This window comes from Oncorhynchus mykiss, chromosome 6, assembly GCF_057628025.1.
Source record: "Oncorhynchus mykiss isolate SJ-2025 chromosome 6, ASM5762802v1, whole genome shotgun sequence".
NCBI lineage: Eukaryota > Metazoa > Chordata > Actinopteri > Salmoniformes > Salmonidae > Oncorhynchus > Oncorhynchus mykiss.
Genome location: NC_143027.1, coordinates 37321980 through 37342564, shown reverse-complemented (window position 1 = coordinate 37342564; position 20585 = coordinate 37321980). Strand labels below are relative to the sequence as shown.

At 40.8% G+C, this 20585-nt stretch overlaps 1 protein-coding gene across 6 annotated transcripts; it reads right to left on the bottom strand.

The window, feature by feature from the left end:
* Positions 1–2644: 2644 nt before the first annotated feature.
* Positions 2645–15582, bottom strand: LOC110525877 (transmembrane protein 150A). 6 transcript variants are annotated; one of them, XR_016496646.1, is made up of 9 exons: positions 14701–15582; positions 12956–13221; positions 12793–12840; positions 12547–12633; positions 11588–11655; positions 7819–7946; positions 7273–7450; positions 5718–6166; positions 2645–5635 (listed from the first exon to the last, which is right to left on the bottom strand). XR_016496646.1 is itself a non-coding variant. In XM_021606357.3 (8 exons), the coding sequence occupies exons 2-8, from the start codon at positions 13135–13137 to the stop codon at positions 5868–5870; spliced, it is 990 nt and encodes a 329-aa protein (XP_021462032.1). In that variant the 5' UTR covers positions 13138–13221; positions 14701–15582; the 3' UTR covers positions 2645–5867. The 6 variants fall into 6 exon arrangements, 2 of the variants coding, with proteins under 2 accessions (XP_021462032.1, XP_021462034.1); XR_016496647.1 differs by having other exon boundaries at positions 2645–5632; XR_016496649.1 differs by having other exon boundaries at positions 2645–5632; positions 12956–13217; positions 14701–14816.
* Positions 15583–20585: the final 5003 nt, after the last annotated feature.

Sequence of the window (20585 nt, the reverse complement as noted above, 5' to 3'; positions counted from 1 at the left end):
TTCCCTGCGTTAACATGTCATACCATGTCTCTTCCTTTTCTTTTCCCCCCAAGATGCAATATAATGTTGGTCATTACATTGCATATTGGGGGGAAAGAAAAGGAGATTTTTAAATGGCATATGTTTTGATGGCCTCACCTTTGTCAGATTTTAAAAACAATCTGTTTATAGTGTTGATTGCTTTGGCACCAGCAGTAACTCCCTACCCTGGTATAGGATATTGAAGAAAGTTCCATGAACACCACTCTGTGCACAGAAAAAAAAACTAAAAAAACTATTCCACATTTTGTTCTGTTACAGCTTGAATTCAAAATAGATTAAATATAAAAATACATATACACACAATACCCCAGAATTTCAAAGTGCAAACATGTTTTTAGAAAATGTAGCAAATGTATTAAAAATGAAATACAGAAATATCTCATTTACATAAGCAAACACCCCTGAGTCAATTCTTTGTAGAAGCACCTTTGGTTGTGATTACAGCTGTAGGGTCTCAAAGAGTCTCAAAGAGCCTCAAAAAGTCTCAAAGAGCTTTGCATACTTGGATTGTACAATATTTTCCCATTATTCTTTTAGAAATTCTTCAAGATCTGTCAAGTTGATTTGTTGATCATTGCTAGACAGCCATTTTCAAGTCTCGCCATAGATTTTCAAACTGAATTATGTCCAAACTGTAACCATGCCACTCAAGAACATTGAATGTCATCTTGTTAAGCAACTCCAGTGTAGTTGTGGCCTTGTGTAATAGATTATTTTCCTGCTTTAAAGATGAATTCATCTCCCAGTGTATGTTGGAAAGCAGAATGAAACAGGTTTTCCTCTAGAATTTGGCCTGTGCTTATAGCTGTATTCCGTTTCTTTATATTTAAAAAAACTCCCTAGTCCTTCCCAATGACAAGCATACCCATAACATGATGCAGCCACCACGATACTTGAAAATATGAAGAGTGGCACTCAGTGATGTGTTGGATTTGCCCTAAACATAACGCTTTGTATTTAGGACAAAAAGGTTTTAAAAATCCCACATTTTTTGCAGTATTATTTAAGTGCCTTGTAGCAATCAGGATACAATATTTTTTATTTTGTACAGGCATCTTTTCACTTTATCCAATAGGGCGGCACACAATTGGCCCAGTGTCGTCCGGGTTAGGGGAGGGTTTGGCCGGGGTAGGTCGTTATTGTAAAATTCAGAATTTGTTCTTAATGTTCTTATCTGACTTGCCTAGTAAAATGAAAAAAATATATAATTTTGTATTCTGGAGTAACTACAATGTTGTTGATCCATCCTCAGTTTTCTCATATCACAACCATTAAACTCTGTAACTGTTTTAAAATCACCATTGGCCTCATGGTAAAATCCCTGAGCATTTTCCTTCCTCTCCGGCAACTGTGTTAGGAAGGACGCCTGTATCTTTGTAGTGACTCTGTATTGATACACCATCCAAAGACTAATTAATAACGTCATCATGCTCAAAGGGATATTTTTTTACACCTATCAATCGGTGCCCTTCTTTGCGAGGCATTGAAAAACCTCCCTGGCCTTTGTGGTTTAATCACTAGTTGATTGAGGGACCTTATGTGTGAGGTACAGAGATGGTGTAATCATAAAAAATGTGTGTTAACCACTATTATTGAACACGAGTCCATGCGAAATATTATGCGATTTGTTTAGCACATTTTACTCCTGAACTTATATAGGCTTGCCATAACAAAGGGGTCCAATACTTATTCACTCAAGACATTTCAGCTTTACATTTTGTATTAATTTAAATAAAAAATTCTACAAACAAATTCCACTTTGACATTATGGGGTATTGTGTGTAGATCAGTGACATAAAATCTCAATTTAAATTATTATTATTATTTAATTCCAAAAAATTAGGAAAAAGTAAAGGGGTGTTAATAATTTCTAAAGGCATTGTAGATTAAGGACCAATCTCACAACTGTAGTTTATCTCAGGTCCACTCAATCGCATTTCCTCAAATACTAAATAGTTTGTTGAATGACCCAGCATTGTTAACACACAGACCAAGTCCAATGGGTGGTTATAAAGCATGTATAGCATTCAGTTGTTGGCCTGGCTGGCAAGGTTTGTGCTTCATGTCAATGAGTGTATCTCAGTAGGCATATGACAAAATACCCTCCAACTGCTGAGTCCTGTGAGTGAGTCCTTAAAATTAACAGTTGCTGTGAAATGCGGACAGTACTGAACAGACACTATTTCAAGGCAGTGATAATTGTTCTGCCATATTTCTCTCGGTCTACAACAAAGGGCTGTCTTGTATAGAGCACATGATACGTTTAATTATAGTAAATAACCTGAATAATCTTGCAATATCTCACATTGCAGTTAGTGTGGTTTCACAAGGCTAGAGCAGAGGAGCAGAAGAGAGAAGTTGATGTTCTGGGCTCAAAGGTATGCCAAATGTTGATTCATGCAATATTGAGGAAATATCATTTTAGTGGGTAGGCTAATGTCTGCCAAGTCAATATCTGCCAAGCCAGCCTACTCCCTTCTCTGAGGGGATACAGCTGAGACTCGTCCCAGATCAGTCATGTCGAAACAAACCTTCAGCTTGTGTAATCTAACATGATTTACCCATCTTCTGCCCACGAATAAACAATACGAAGAGCAAAGAATTTGCTTATAATTCATCAATTTTATTTCATATTTGAATATAAATCTCTGACAAAAGAAAAATAGCTAAATGATAGAGACATCACACATTTACAGAAGGGGGTAATCGACTTCCCTCCCATACCACCCGTTTTACATAGTTTTCAAAAATTATAAAATGACTATTACATCTTTGATGTGCATTGCTGTTATTTAGAATTCAAGACATCATTTTACATACAGGCTGTCTTCTGCTACTGGAATTGTAAATTCTCGCACGTCTTGAAAGAGTGCATGAGTCTATTTATTTATTTTTTAACAAAAACAATCATGTATAGAAATTCCATTTTGTCATGTTTTGGCCATGTCCACTGTAAGAGAACACAAATGTTTACACAGAATAGTTCCAATCCCATGTAGGTACATTTTCATCAAAGCTGCCTGTTGAAGTCTAACCTTGATACTAAATTACAGTGTGCTGAAATACATCAGAAAATAAGGTCATTTGAAATCAAATATTTGAAAAAACTTTTTGGCTGGTACGGGATAAGGGGGAAAATGCCAAAAGATCGAACATAGTGAACATACACAGAAACCACCAGTGTGCGTTCATTTTCTTGTCTTTTCTGTGTGGCCTGTTTTATAGCAACAGAGCCAACCCATCACATTCCAGTGTAGATTCTCATCTTTTCCAGCTATAGGAATAGGAAATACAATCTATGCATCTTCTCTGGAATAACATCAAGTCCACTCGCAATCACAGAGGTAGCTGACATGAAGAAAACTATAAAACACGGTTGAAAATAGTTTTGTTGGCTGAAAAACCATCCAGTGGCTGTACTGTACAGTTTAATATATACTCTACCAGGAACACAATGACCCAATAGAGAACACCGTGGAAGTGATATCATAGATCACTAATGTTAAAAGTGCCAACCAGGGGCGGACTTAAACTGACATTTTTCCATGGAAAATGACCGTATATGATTATTATCCCACAATTGAAAAGATTTATTTCACAGAATATATAGGCCATATAAAGTTGTTAAATAACAGTCAGTGGGGTTCCCATGGGCAGCTGGGGACAGTTTCAATGAATTGAAACCCCTTCAACGTAGCAAAGTCCAACCCTGGGGCCTACTAAAGAAGTGCCAGAGAGAGAGAGAGGGAGAAAGCATAGCATACAAACTGCTGACTTGCATTTGATTTCTCCATGTGGAGACAATCATTGGCCTCAAGGTGGCGCTGGTTGGTTACAGAAACACATTTGTTTCCTGGTGACTCTCACCTGGGGTATATTTGGTTGGTTGTCAGTCACAACGTTGAGAGGTTTATTCTGTACCATTTCAGTTATAGATGTTTGGCAATGAGAAAGACAATTTAATAAGTCATTCATAAGTCACGGTCTACATATCATACACATCTATTTCAGTCTAACAATTTTGCACCCCATCGCCCACACAGTACATGCATGCAGCCTCTCAACTCTAAATGACAAATGTCCTCATGTATTTCCACATCAGAGGCATGACAGAGAGGATCTCAACAATACTCAAAACCTGTTGACACACATCAGACACTCGTCATTATCAGGTCAATGGCACAAGGTCTATATAGGCATCCTCCTTTATTCCCTACTGTCAATACAACTGGGCCTGTATTTATAAAGCATCTCAGAGTAGGAGTGCTGATCGAAGATCACTTCTATCATAATGAACAAGGTTACATGGACAGGGGGTGGACTAAAGGGGACTCCGACTCTGAGGCTTTATAAATACGAGCACTGTTCTCAACACAGTATCTGACTCAGAACATTAATGACAGGCTTTGACGAGACGTTTCTTACAGAGATTGTGTTGCCCACAGTCTCCAAATAAGGCTTCCAAGGAACCAGCCTGGAATCCAACCAGTAGATACCCCTGTATTTTTTCCCCAGATAAGACAGCTGTTGTTCAATTAGTCATATTTGCACCTTTTAAAATGGATCGTAGCCTAGAGGGTTGACATATTTATAACCATATATTTAATTACATGTTGTACTTTGACATATAACAAAGAGCAATGTGTTCAAAACTCTCCAAAGCAAGGCTTCAAACACACACTCTGTAGTGTACTTTACTTTGGCAGATGAAATGGCTATTAATTCACCAACAAAGATGGAAAACAATAAAAGGTGACCTCATAAAAACAACACAATAAGCCATGTTACCAGTGGCTAACAGGTGAGGGAAATTCAGTGGCAACATGGGAAATATAAAACAAATCAAGCAAGAGTGATTGAGACGCAGAGTTTGCCCCAGTAACAGAGGGGCAGAACAGACCAGCAGGTTTGTGTGAGCATTCGATGCTCAGGTCATGTCATCTAGCTGTATAGCATGTCATACATCTATAAAATGTTATCTAGGGAATAACTAAACATACAGAGATATCATTTTAAACAATATTTCAAAAATAAAGTTGTTCATATCACTTGCCCTGTTGAGACAGCTATTTGAGATATTGGGCAGATATTGTGCACAGAATGTGTAAATTGTCTTGTCAAATTATGTTTCTGAGTTCACAAATCGTTTTTACAGTTCATTCATACTTGATTTGATAAATAAAAAGACGTGTGCATACAACCTGTCATGCACATAACAGTATACTATCCATAGTTCCACTTCTCAAACATTCAATCGTTTTTACTATGATGCTTTTTACTATGATCCAACGACGTACTCTACTCTCTCATTCACCAGGTAGAGGAAGTCTGTAAAATGTGCCACAAAAAAAACAATATTGTGTTGGCATATAAAAGAAACCGTTTGTGTCTGCCATCCCGACATGACAAGGATGAACACTGGCAAAAGCCTCAGTGACCGGTCAAACAACACTGATCTTTAAGAAAGAAAAAAGGTATCATCGGGTCAGTGTGCTGGGAGGCCCATGTGCCAGCTGTCATCTTGGAAACACTCAGAACATCATCATCCCTCATCATCCCATATATTTGTCCTTCCTGTAAGTCTTCCTTCCTGCTGATGAAGCAAAGAAAATTAGACCGTAGTGGAGAAACGGACAGGTTATTACAACACGAAAACCCAATACAGCAATACCGACCCGGTGTGTCAATCATATCTTGTGATTTTCAATGTCTTGTCTTTCCTCCTTCCCCTGGCGGCCAGTACTATCATTGAGCCCTAACGTCCGCTGCCTGTGTGGTGATTCCTCTCTGCAGCAGCATGGTGACCTCCTGTGATCCCCACTAAGCTACAACATGGCTATACTCTCAGGGGTGCAGTTGAGATGGGTGGATGTGCTACTTCCTCCAGGGGACTTGAGGCCCTTGGCTCCCATGCCCAGCGTCATGGCCCCGGCCGCGCCGCCCATCATGACCCCCGAGTGGTGGTGGGTCTGCTGCAGGCCGACCATCATGGTGTCATTGGTGACTGTGCCAAACTCATAGGTGAAGGTGCCATAAAAAACCAGGATGTCCACGGTGAAGACCCACTCGCAGATGGCCGCCGCATGCTGGAGGACAAAGCTCTCGTGAATGAAGAAAATACCACCTGGGGAAAGACGGTTAAGGAGAAACAACAGCCACATCGATGGAGGAGGAAGGGCAACATTAAGAAATCTATGCTTACATCCCAAATGGCACTCTATTCCCTATATAGTGCACTACTTTAAATGGAATAGGATGCCATTTGGGACGCAAAGTATGCTATGGTCAATAATGAGTGCACGGTTCACAGAGTGCAGTACTGTTGCTGTGGAAATATTTAGGCAGGGATATATCAATATGCTTCTTCATCCATCAATATGTTAATGAGAGCTTCAGAGTATGGCTGAGCCTGCCAGGCAGTCTTCACCCCTACTTAGTTCCAGCAGGAGGATGATCAGCCTTGTCCCTGAGAACTTCTCACAATTCTGAGGAGTCATCATGTTTTAAGAACCCTAGCTACTGGTAATGGCTGGAAGGGATCCAGCTTTTGTCAAATTAACATCAGAGTTTACTTTTTGTAGAAGGTTAGGAGAATTAACATAAAATCAAACATTATTTGCCACATGCACTGAATACAACAAGCGTAGACTTTACCGTGAAATGCTTACTTACAAGCCCTTAATCAACAGTGCAGTTCAAGAAGAAGAACATATTTATGACTTACTAAATATATATGAAGCACATGGGGCCCACTAGTGTTTGGTGGTATCACAGACTAGCCATTACAGGGTTTCATTACAGAAGAGAAATGACAATACTACATTCCACATTAACACTGGAATCCTTAAATGTTAATGTTGTCCGTTTGTGATACAACAACAAAGTTACTGCAAACAACAAACACTGTTTATTCCCCTCAGACAGCGTTGCGCGATGGAAGAGCACAATATATACAGCAATTTTACGCTCCTCAGCTCGAAAACAGAAACTATTTGAACTGTGGTAGGGCGGCCAGTGGCGCAGTTTCCCCCTACTGCGGATTCCATCTTTAACTGTGACTGATTGAAATTAAATAACGCTAAGGATAAATTATCAGTCACCTTATACTAACTGGTGGAGTCCATCAGGACCAATAACACGACCAGTTTAATGCCCAGCCCCCACCCCTTTCCCTCATCCCAGCCGCTCAACCCTTCCCTTAACCAATCCCAGTGAGTCAAAAAAGGATACTGAGGACCAGTGAGACGAGGGCTCCTGCGGCCAGCGCCACACGTACGTGTGCCATCCAGTAGTCAAGGGCAGTGACGGCCACCCGGTAGGTGAGCACACACTGCAGGCACACAAAGAGCAGACCGGCGGGGAACGTCACGCCCGCGCCAACGTAGTGGAGAGACTTGGCATGGTCAACCTGCCCAAGGAGGGAACAATCGTATTTATCTATTCATGCATTTTTTTTACTGTGATTGAAAACATACATTTAATGCACAGGTGATCCCACTCCGAATACCCAAATCCCATTGACGTCCCCCTGAACCCTCCCACTCCGATGCACATGGCCACCCACATCTGCCCATACCCCTTGTTTTTAACTTATGGAGACATGTTAGAAAACACAGGCAATCACCAAGTTGAGATAACAAATGAGGAAAATATAGACTATATAACCCACCACCACTTAGTAATTGTCGCTCGAGCCAAGAGTGACAGATATGGGACCATTTTGGACACACCCATGGAATCAGCCTTTACGTAGAGTAATGAAGTGAGAAGAATTACCTGGAAGTTGCCCACCATGACCAGTCCTAGAGCGTTGGTGCAGCCAGACACCAGAGCGCTGGTGTTAATCCAGCAACGGTGGCTGTGCTCAATCACCTGGGCATAGCGCAGAAGGCACACCATCACCACTGGAGAGACAGAGAGAGCGAAAGAGAGATAGGAGCAGGAAGGAGTAGAGAAAGAAGGGATGGTGAGAGAGGGGGAGGGCAGAGAGGTAGGTGAAGAGGAGCACAGGGAAAAGGGGTCAGAGTGAGTGGTGATAAATAAGACAGAAAAGGAAGTAATGGAGGAAGGTGATGGATGATGAGGGGGAGGAGTGGAGGAAAGGCCACATCCATTATTGATCTCAGAGCCTATTTGAAGCCCTTCTGCACGTGCTGCTAACTAATGGCTAACATACACACTCGTATATATGTGTGCCTTGCGAAAGTATTCACCCCCCTTGGCATTTTTCCTATATTGTTGCATTACAACCTGTAATTTAAATAGATTTTTATTTGGATTTCATGTAATGGACATACACAAAATAGTCCAAATTGGTGAAGTAAAATGGGCAAGAATTTCTAAACGATAAAAATCGGAAAAGTGGTGCATGCATATGTATTCACCCCCTTTGCTATGAAGCCCCTAAATAAGATCCGGTGCAACCAATTACCTTTAGAAGTTACATAATTAGTTAAATAAAGTGCACTTGTGTGCAATCTAAGTGTCACATGATCTCAGTATATATACACATCTGTTCTGAAAGGCCCCAGAGTCTGCAACACAAAGCAAGCGGCACCATGGAGACCAAGCTCTCCAACCAGGTCAGGGACAAAGTTGTGGAGAAGTACAGATCAGGGTTGGATTATAAAAAAAATATCAGAAACTTTGAACATCTCACGGAGCACCATTAAATCCATTATTTAAAAAATGGAAAGAATATGGCACCACAACAAACCTGCCAAGAGAGGGCCACCCACCAAAACTCACAGACCAGGCAAGGAGGGCATTAATCAGAGGCAACAAAGAGACCAAAGGTAACCTTGAAGGGGCTCCAAAGCTCCACAGCGGAGATTGGAGTATCTGTCCATAGGACCACTTTAAGCCATAAAATACACAGAGCTGGCTTTACAGAAGAGTGTCTAGAAAAAAGCCATTGCTTAAAGATCAAAATAAGCAAACACGGTTGGTGTTCGCCAAAAGGCATGTGGGAGACTCCCCAAACATATGGAAGAAGGTAACCTGGTTAGATGTGACTAAAATTGAGCTTTTTGGCCATCAAGGAAAACGCTATGTCTGACACAAACCCAACACCTCTCATCACCCTGAAAACATCATCCACACAGTGAAGCAGGGTGGTAGCAGCATCATGCTGTGGGTATGTTTTTCATCGTCAGGGACTGGGAAACTAGTCAGAATTGAAGGAATGATGGATGGCGCTAAATACAGGGAAATTCTTGAGGGAAACCTGTTTCAGTCTTCAAGAGATTTGAGACAGGGATGGAGGTTCACCTTCCAGCAGAACAATGACCCTAAGCATAACGCTAAAGCAACACTCGAGTGGTTTAAGGGAAAACATTTAAATGTCTTGGAATGGCTTTGTCAAAGCCCAGACCTCAATCCAATTGAGAATCGGTGGTATGATTAAAAAGATCATCCAACTTGAAGGAGCTGGAGGAGTTGCCTTAGAGAATGGGCAAAAAAGTGTCTAGATGTGCCAAGCTTATAGAGACATACCCCAAGAGACTTGCAACTGTAATTGCTGAAAAAGGAGGCTCTACAAAGTATTAACTTTAGGGGGGTGAATAGTTTATACATGCTCAAGTTTTCAGTTTGTCTTATTTCTTGTTTGTTTCACAATAAAAAAATATTTTGCATCTTCAAAGTGGTAGGCATGTTGTGTAAATCAAATGATTGCATACCCCCAAAAAACTATTTTAATTCCAGGTTGTAAGGCAACAAAATACTAAAGGTCGACCGATTTTTCAACGCCGATACCGATTATAGGAGTACCAAAAAAAAGCTGATACCGATTAATCAGGCAATTTTAATTTATTTATTTATATGTAATAATGACAATTACAACAATACTGAATGAACACTTATTTTAACTCAATAAAATCAATTTAGTCTCAAATAAATAATGAAACATGTTCAATTTGGTGTAAATAATGCAAAAAAAAAGTGTTGGAGAAGAAAGTAAAAGTGCAATATGTGCCATGTAAAAAAACTAACGTTTAAGTTCCTTGCTCAGAACATGAGAACATGTGAAAGCTGGTGGTTCCTTTTAACATGAGTCTTCAATATTCCCAGGTAAGAACTTTTAGGTTGTAGTTATTATAGGACTATTTCATATACCTTTGACTATTGGATGTTCTAATAGGTACTTTAGTATTGCCAGCCTAATCTCGAGAGTTGATAGGCTTGAAGTCATAAACAGCGCAATGCTTTAAGCATTGCGAAGAGCTGCTGGCAAACACAGGAAAGTGCTGTTTGAATGAATGCTTACGAGCCTGCTGCTGCCTACCACCGCTCAGTCAGACTGGGCCATCAAATCATAGACTTAATTATAATATAATAACACACATAAATAGGAGCCTTAGGTCATTAATATGGTCAATCCGAAAACTATCATTTCGAAAACAAAATGTTTATTCTTTCAGTGAAATACGGAACGGTTACATATTTTATCAAATGGGTGGCATCCATAAGTCTAAATATTGCTGTTGCAAACTTCAATGTTATGTCATAATTATGTAAAATTCTGGCAAATTAGCTGCTGCATATATCCATATATCCTGACTCTGCGTGCAATGAACGCAAGAGAAGTAACACAATTTTCCTAGTTAATATTGCCTGCTAACATGAATTTATTTTAACTAAATATACAGGTTAAAAAAATATATACTTCTGTGTATTGATTTTAAGAAAGGCATTGATATTTATGGTTAGGTACAGTCGTCCAATGATTGTGCTTTTTTCGCAAATGCACTTTTGTTAAATCATCCCACGTTTGGCGAAGTTGGCTGTCTTTGTTAGGACACCGTTCGCAACGAGCCAGGTGGCCCAAACTGCTGCATGTACCCTGACTCTGTTGCACAGAACGCAAGAGAATGGACACAATTTCCCTAGTTAAGAAATTCATGTTAGCAGGCAATATGAACTAAATATGCAGGTTTAAAAATATATACTTGTGTGTTGATTGTAAGAAAAGCGTTGATGTTTATGGTTAGGTACACATTGGTGCAACGACAGTGCTTGTTTCGGGAATGAGCTTGTTAAATCACCCGTTTGGTGAAGTAGGCTGTGATTCAATGATAAATTAACAGCGCCACTGTCCACCAAACGGACGTTGTTATTGTTTTTGTTTACGAAGCGGATGGGAGGAGCATCGGCCAATGTGGTAAGAAAATTCACAATCTGCTGCTCTATCGTGCGTGCAATAATGTCAGAAGGAGAGACATATTTTGTTATTGTTTGCAGTAACTTCTTTGTTGTTGTAATATCGCAAGTGGACATGGCAGTTCCAACATTAAGGATTTCAGCTTTAAACACTAAACATTTTTCACAAAATAAAAAAGGTGCGTAAACTGAGTTTGCTCTTCACTACATCAGTGATGAGTGAGACAAAGGACACAGCTTATTGTCAGTGTGAGTGAGTGGGCTGTGGAGTGATGGGAGAAGAGGTCTGCGTCCCAAATGGCACCCTATTGTTCCCTACATAGTGCACTACTTTTAACCAGAGCCCTATGGATGCCATTTGGAATGGAGAAGAGGCCTTACTTACCCATGAAGGCTCCAACATTTCCGATCAGACTGAACAGGCAGCTCTCAGGGGGGAAGGAGCCACATTTACTGTACAAGACACAAGATGAGGGAGGAAACAACATGTCACCCAAAACTAATTAGAAATCCACTCACTAGACTTAATTCATTGAATGACATTGACTAGGCCTATATATGCCCATGATTCAAATGTTAGGAAAAGGCCTTCCTGTCACTGGTTTATTACAAGGTTGTTACTATTTCCCTTCTCGTCTGGTTACAAGGCTAAGACTTTGTAGATTAATGCATCAGTCATCTTATTGTTGTAAATACCATTGTAAATACAACCCATATTTATGTTTATTTATTTAGCATTTTGTACTTGAACTATTTTCACATAATATGACATTTGAAATGTCTTTATTCTTTTGGAACTTTTGTGTGTGTAATGTTTACTGTTAATTTTGTATTTATTTTTTATTTTACCCCGTTTTTCTCTCCAATTTCATGGTATCCAATTGTTTTAGTAGCTACTATCTTGTCTCATCGCTACAACTCCCGTACGGGCTCGGGAGAGACGAAGGTTGAAAGTCATGCGTCCTCCGATACACAACCCAACCAAGCCGCACTGCTTCTTAACACAGTGCGCATCCAACCCGGAAGCCAGCCGCACCAAGGAAACACCGTGCACCTGGCAACCTTGGTTAGCGAGCACGTCGCCCGGCCCACCACAGGAGTCGCTGGTGCGCGATGGGACAAGGATATCCCTACCGGCCAACCCCTTCCTAACCTGGACGGCGCTAGGCCAATTGTGCATCTCCCCACGGACCTCCCGGTCCGTTTATTACATATTTCACTTTAGCAATGTAAACATATGTTCCCCATGCAAAAAAAACTGTAAATTGAAATGTAATTGAAAGACAGAAGGCGCAAAGAGAGAGAGAGAGAGAGAGAGAGAGAGAGAATAAATGAATGTAACACCTGATGAGGGGGATATCCTGTATGGTGCAGCATGTCTTTGGGAAGCCTGGCCTGGCTATCTCCTCTGTACATGTAACATTGTACGACCTGCAGGTAAGACAGAAAAACAATTAAATTAGCTATTATTCTTTTCAAGCAGGTGATATACTGCAGTATATCAAGTTAATGTAGGCTATAAATCCAAAGACAAAACTCGGTCTTCTTTACTACTACTGCTTTTAATGAAACTCTCAGTGAAGCACTCACCAGTTCTCCACTGGACAAACGTGATGGTTCATCACAGCCATGGCGTAGCTGTGGGGGAAAAACAAACACAAATCAACAATGATTCAAACCCAAAATCATGAATTTCTTATGAATATTTCTCTTTCAATCACTTTGTGATACATGCTTGGGCGCCAGGACTCACACTATCCATATCCCTGTGATGGAGAAGGCAGAGAGGCTGACAGGCAGGACGATCCAGGCAGTCATTGGGCTGGCAGTATGCCGGCTTTGTCCAAAGCATGAGGGAAAGGAGGGCGTTAGGCTGGAGAAGGTAGCGAGACAATGAGGGGACCAGATGGGGACACTAACAGGCAGAGAGGACATACATGGAGGGGGGGCATGAGAGTAGGACAGGGGGACGGCACACTGCTTCTGTTGCACCGCTCGGTGCCTGCAACCAGCAGCTGTCTTTACCACAGAGCAGGAAGAAAGAGAGTTGAACGAAAAGGTAAAATGTGAGGTGGAGGGGAGAAGAGAGAGAGGGAGGAAAGAAAGAGACAAAGATTAGCATTTAGTTTAATTTTTCAGTAGGGTGACTTGACTTTTTGAGATTCCTTCATTAAAATAAATAAAATCAGGCACCTCAGGAATTCTAAAATCAGATAGTCCAGGCCTACGAACAAACAATTAAAAATAAGCCTAGGCCTACGAACAAACAATAAAATAAGCATTTTTCACAAAGGTTGGCCTACCTACAGAAGACAAACAATCTGACAACAGGTAATTGGTCAAATGAGTGTGTTGAATGAGGATAATTCAATGGCCAAAAGCAGAGGCCATCATAAAATGGTGATTTTGCACAGTGTGCAGTTTAGAACTCTGACCTTTGCTCAGACTAGAATGAACTAAAAATGACCTTTTCAGAGGAAATCCCACTGTAATGCTCCAAATAAAACAAGCTCTTGTTTTCCATAACCACGTTGAGAAATAACAGGTGAAGATGTATGCAATAGGTTTTCCTACAATCTTGGGGGCTGGGCAGTGAACACATCTCAAATGAGAGACAATTGTTTCCTTATACAATTACACAGGGAACAGATACAGGTTGATGATACTAAGCCAGTTTAGGCCTATTTCCTGTCTAGGCTTGATCAATTTCCCCATTTAACTGGCTATCTCTTCTCAAGTCTCACAATGATCAACCCCTCCACTGCAGCATCTGACTTTGTAAGGGTAGGGCCTCTCTCTATCAAGCTAACTAGTGGTAGTTTATTTGAGGTCCACCTGCAGCAAGCAAAAAGGTTTGGGGTACCTACAATTGATGTATGTATGATGCATTGTTGAACAGTGGCTGGCATGGATTATCAACTCACCATCAGCAGATTGTCAGAACACCGGCTGTGTTAGCTAGCTAATTACAGCTATATTCTAAAATTGTTTACATTTTAGCCTGCAAATGTGACAGGTAAACTGGGTAGCTATCTCGTGCATTTTATCCCAGTGCGTCTTTCCTCCTAGCTAACGACATCTCAAACTGATTGTGTATGGACTAACACACGCTAGCTAAGCTAACCAACGGCCAACTAGTTGTTAGCTAGCCAACATTCAGTGCTGCTAACAAGACACCGGTACACTTTAGAGCGGTAGTACAAGTAAAATGTGTTCAGACAGCCAGATTGTTTCAGATGGCACAACGGTTAGGTGGCCATTTTTCTCAAATTTCCACACAGCAATTAGCTAGTTAGACCGCTAGCTGGCTACCGGCTGACAATCGAACAAAAGAGGGGCTATATTGCCTGGCTGGCTAGTTTTGACCCACCAAGCTATTTTATGCTAGTTAGCTTTTGAAAAGAACAGTACGTTTTTACACATGCTCGTTAAACGTCCACAACATTGTATCTGTAAAAAAAAAAAAAAAAAAGATAATGAAAATCACTATTTACATACCCCAGATCCTGCTACTCCCACCACGAACCTCAACAACCTTGGTTTCCCTTTAAAACTACAATATTTCGGGCCCCACGCCACCGTGCGTGCCACTCTAGCACCGACACTGTAACTGTAGTTTTTTTGCGAGACAATGGATGAAGGACAACGCGTAATGGACTACATTAACCATCAACATCACTATCAATGGCCGGGCCTTGATCATAGATAGTGATGAGGAGTCACCATTCATTGGATGTATTCAGGGTCACTCAAATATCGTTTTAAACTTTATTTTACTATCGACGGTTACAGCTGACTTCAGGATTGTATGTCGATCTGCTGTCCTTAAACATACGTCATCTGATTTATTTGTTTCAGTCTCTGAATTCTTTAATCAAACTTTTCGCCACCAGTTCCTAATATCAGGGCATTATAACTGTATCGTGAGCTCGTTTTCTCCGGTTTTCTATGGCTAAACCTAAACTAGTTGGGTACTCCCCATTGCCAAATACTACACCCTCAACTTCAAAACTCCTTTGCTAGTTATACAATCATTTAACTAAGAAATTCGCTGGAATTAAGTTTAAAGTATGTATTGTTTTGTTGAATACTCATGGTTCGACATGTCTGACATAAAACCACCGTGGCGTGGCGAAGGATATAATTTGCCGCGTTCAAAACAACGGGGAACTCGAAAATCTCTGACTTCCGTGCGTTCAATCCATTTGGTAACTCGAAAAAACGACATCCGACTGGGAAAATAGATTTTAACGGCCATCCAACTCTTGCCACTTTTACTGACGTCGTGATTTGATCTCGTATTTTCTGAGTTTCCAGTTGTTGTGAACGCGGCATCAGTTCCACCGGCGTCATTGGCGTAGGGGTATGCCGCGTTCATGTACTAGTCGGAACTAAGAAACTCGGACATTGTAGACTTGCTAACTGGTTGTGGTTATTCACGTGCCGCGTGAAACCAGTTAGCTGTTAGCAAATATCGTAGGTCCGACTAGCACATGAACGCTGCATTTACTGGACGTTTCTGACTGGTTTTGAAACTGTGACAACAGAAAATCTCTCCATGCTTGGTTCAATAGGATATGTAGGGATTTTGCCAGCACAGGCAGATATGTACATTGTAATCACAGGAGGCTGCGGAGGGGAGAACTGCTCATAATAATGCCCGGAATGGAGCACATGGAATAGCATCAAACACCTGGAAAACATGTATTTGATGTCATTCCACTAATTCCGCTCCAGGGATTAACACAAGCCAGTTCTCACCAATTAAGGTGCCACCAACCTCCTGTGACACTGTTGTACCATTAAAACATTTTCAACTGCCTATCATATTTGTTGATTAAATCAGAGTTTATTAATATAATGAGTAATCCAGGAATATTACGAGTTAATTGACACTATAACTCTATAAAATAACAATCTACAGATCGCAATGGCAACAATGAATGGCTAAATTACTTCAGGTCTGTGAAGCTCCTCCTCGCCACTCACTGTATTGTCCAGGACGACTGTGCATACACCTGACCAATGAAACGTTTATTTCCCTAGACATCACATGCTAAAAGAGAAAAATTGTTATACGATAATACCCCACATAAAATGTAATACCTTTAACACACACACACACACACACACACAATACCTCATATACTGAACCCTGCATTGTTGAGGAAGAGCGTGTAAGTATAAATATAAAATATTCACTGTATGGTTTATACCTGTTGTATTATGTCATGTGACAAATAAACTTTCATTTGATTTCGATTTGACTTGACACACCCATGCTTGGCTGCCGTTTGACAAATAAAAATAAACTAGCTTTTTTGTCCATAATGATCTCATCATAGGCCATCTGCACTGTATCTGCAAGCTGTCGCCTAGAGCGCACGTGCCAATAAGAGAGTGGGCGCTCACTATATAATGCACTTTTTTTTGTGAGAACCATCAGAAGAGTTGAAAATGGGATGGAAACCCATTTGAGTTTTTTAAAATTTGGCACATGGGAATTTTACCGCAAAAGGTCATTTTATGTGGCCTACATCATCACACACAAACTTTTATCTGCAAAACAAGTCCATTTGACGGACACACTTCTCTGGTGGGAAAATGCTCAAATCGTTTGTATGCGGATTTTAGGATATTATCATGACAATCTGTCGCCAATTGGATCGAAACCTAGCTACAGTCAGGGAAAATATATACATATGCTAAGCATTGTGTTAATCACTCTAAACTGAATACTTTATTTTAAAGTCTATGAAAATATTGGGCCAATTAATCAACTCAGATGTTGCATGGAACAAACAGATATAACCCTGTACAACTAGTTCTCAATCCCCTCCTATAGAAGGTATGTTTTAGTGGCAGATTCAAGGGACAAACAATGACACTAGTATGATATGATTTCTATTTTCAGATATCATATGTACAGCTTTAAAGACTGAACAATTAGACATTCTACAAGTATGTGCTTGTGTTTCTCATGGAGATGAAATTGTCTGTCTCCATGATGTTCCCTTGCCCTCAGATATATTGATTATACCCATTATGCCCATTGAGTCCAATTGCATGACATCCCTTTTGTAGGGACTGATGGGCCCCAGTCATTGGATGTAGACAGTTTAGATACCATTCTTAACTGGTAACTGTTGTCAGTGTCAAGGATACATGAAGACAAATGGCCAACTTTTACAATCATATCAGCTCAATAGAATTTCATAACCTCTGTCCCGCACTGGTAATATGGGGGTTAAAAGAATGCAACGCATGCTTTTCAGAAAGGTGAACCTGTCTCCCCTGACTGAGGGATCATTATTTCCTCATTCAGATTTTCATCAATTGATAAAACCAGTCTGACCGTTATGAAGTATTTGCTATTTGAAATGTGCACTAGTTATGATGTAATCTTGCCGGTTATGTTCTGGAAAACAAATTTCTATCCTTTGAGAAACAGACGCCTCACAAGTCCTCAACTGACAGCTTCATTAAATAGTACCCACAAAACATCAGTCTCAACATCAACAGTGAAGAGGTGAATCCAGGATGCTGGCCTTCTTGGCAGAGTTCCTCTGTTCAGTGTCTGTGTTCTTTTGCCCATCTTAATCTTTTCTTTTTATTTACCAATATCCGGGAGTCGCCTCATCACTGTTGACGTTGAGACTGGTGTTTTGCGGGTATTGTTTAATGAAGCTGCCAGTTCTGGACTTGTGAGGCGTCTGTTTCTCAAACTAGACACTCTAATGTACTTGTCCTCTTGCTCAGTTGTGCACCGGGGCCTCTCACTTCTCTTTCTATTCTGGTTGGAGACAGTTTACGCTGTTCTGTGAAGGGAGTAGTACACAGCGTTGTACGAGAGCTTCAGTTTCATCGCAATTTCTCGCATGAAATAACCTTGATTTATCAGAACAAGAATAGACTGACGAGTTTCAGAAGAATGTCTTTGTTTCTGTCCATTTTGAGCCTGTCATCGAACACACAAATGCTGATGCTCCAGATACTCAACTAGTCTAACGAAGGCCAGTTTTATTGCTTCTTTAATCAGAACAACAGTTTTCAGCTGTGCTAACATAATTGCAAAAGGGTTTTCTAATGATCAATATTAGCCTTTTAAAATGATAAACTTGGATTAGCTAACACAACGTGCCATTGGAACACAGGAGTGATGGTTGCTGATACTGGCCCTCTGTACGTGGTGTGGGGGCTGTGCTTAGGCAAAGTGGGTGGGGTTATATCCTTCCTGTTTGGCCCTGTCCGGGGGTGTCCTCGGATGGGGCCACAGTGTCTCCTGACCCCTCCTGTCTCATCCTCCAGTATTTATGCTGCAGTAGTTTATGTGTCGGGGGGCTAGGGTCAGTTTGTTATATCTGGAGTACGTCTCCTGTCCTATTCGGTGTCCTGTGTGAATTTAAGTGTGCTCTCTCTAATTCTCTCTTTCTCTCTCTCAGAGGACCTGAGCCCTAGGACCATGCCTCAGGACTACCTGACATGATGACTCTTTGCTGTCCCCAGTCCACCTGGCCGTGCTGCTGCTCCAGTTTCAACTGTTCTGCCTTATTATTATTGGACCATGCTGGTCATTTATGAACATTTGAACATCTTGGCCATGTTCTGTTATAATCTCCACCCGGCACAGCCAGAAGAGGACTGGCCACCCCACATAGCCTGGTTCCTCTCTAGGTTTCTTCCTAGGTTTTGGCCTTTCTAGGGAGGTTTTGCTAGCCACCGTGCTTCTACACCTGCATTGCTTGCTGTTTGGGGTTTTAGGCTGGGTTTCTGTACAGCACTTTGAGATATCAGCTGATGTACAAAGGGCTATATAAATCAATTTGATTTGATTTGATTTGTACGCCTATGTAGATATTCCATAAAAAAATCTGCCGTTTCCAGCTACAATAGTCATTTCCAACATTAACAATGTCTACACTGTATTTCTGATCAATTTGATGTTATTTTAATGGACAGAAATGTGCTTTTCTTTCAGTAACAAGGACATTTCTAAGTGACCCCAAACCTTTGATCGTTAGTGTGTATATATAGGATTACACATACACAGCCTTTCAGTTGTTTATAATGTTTTATGCAAGTGTGGATGAATCTCGTTGACTTCAATTTTCTTCCACATGGGCCCATGTCTCTCTGTATGGCCACAGATGCTATTAGAACCATTGAGAACTTGCAGTTGTATCAGGCGACCAGACAGACTTGCAGGCCAATCACACCATGATGCAGAAAAGCCTCCAGGAGCTACAGAGCTGATTGACGATTCTGGGAAAGTGCCCCACCTGTGAAGTCCTGACCCTACATTCATAGAAAAAAGGGTTCTCCTATGGGTTCTTCGGCTGTCCCCATATGAGAACCATTTTTGGTTCCAAGTATAACCTTATTTTGGTTTCAGGTAGAACCATGTAGAGCCCTCTGTGGAAAAGGTTCTACATGGAACCCAAAACAGTTCTACCTGGAACCTAAAATGGTTCTTCAAAGGGTCCTCCTATGGGGACAGCCAAATAACCCTTTTAGGGCATAGGGTGCCATTGGGGGACAGGCCAGGTCTCTTTCTCTAATCTAGTTTTTGTGTCTGTCGAAAACCAAGGATATGCCGGAGACTGATCAAGGAAAAGGACATTTTCCTCAATGTTTCAGTTTCCAATAGTAATTCAAAGGGGTTTATGTATGAAATTGAAAAAGGATCAGGAGCAATTCAGTCGCGACAGAACACTACAGTAGTAATTCAATAGGGACTGAGTAGGCATACAGCAGTAATGGGTATGCATTGTGTAGTAATTCAATCGTGAACATGTAAGAATTGTCTAGGTATGTAGGTTTTATGTGGTGTATATACCCAAAAGCTCAGTAGTTACACAGTAGTCATTTAAGGGAGAATTATGTAGTAATTTGAATAGGAAATAGTGTAGTGTTCACCAGTAGTGAAACCTCCCAATGTATCACTTATTACTACTTAAATTACTACATAAATCACTACTGGTTTACTACACATCTCAATAGCAATCAAGTAGTAAAACCAACAGGTTTTGTGTTGTAGTGATGAGTAGCCTAGTAATTCAGTAGCACTTTTTCATGAGTGTCACTTAAACAAACAAATACAATTATGATAGATGTATACAGAAGTCTGTGGGTAAACACTGTCTCCCTTGGCTTTCCCTATAGTGGCACACACATTTTTCCATCACTTATAAAATAATGACGTTGACATACATTTTGCGACATATCAACGATGTGGATTGACGTCTGTGTGCTCTCTGGCGTGCTCTGCAGGTGGGCAGTGGTGGTGACACAGCATGGTGATGCTGGTCATGGTGCTTCTGATGGTGGCTGCTCACTCTCTGGGAATGCGATCTTCTACCCTACCATTTACTCCACGTGCCCAG

Coding starts and splice junctions, on each gene's coding strand:
- LOC110525877 (XM_021606357.3), bottom strand. CDS start 13,137: ATGTCCTCTCTGCCTGTTAGTGTCCCCATCTGGTCCCCTCATTGTCTC. Junction 12,634..12,792: donor GTTTGTCCAGTGGAGAACTG/GTGAGTGCTTCA, acceptor TCTTACCTGCAG/GTCGTACAATGTTACATGTA. Junction 7,451..7,818: donor TCATGGTGGGCAACTTCCAG/GTAATTCTTCTC, acceptor CTCCTTGGGCAG/GTTGACCATGCCAAGTCTCT.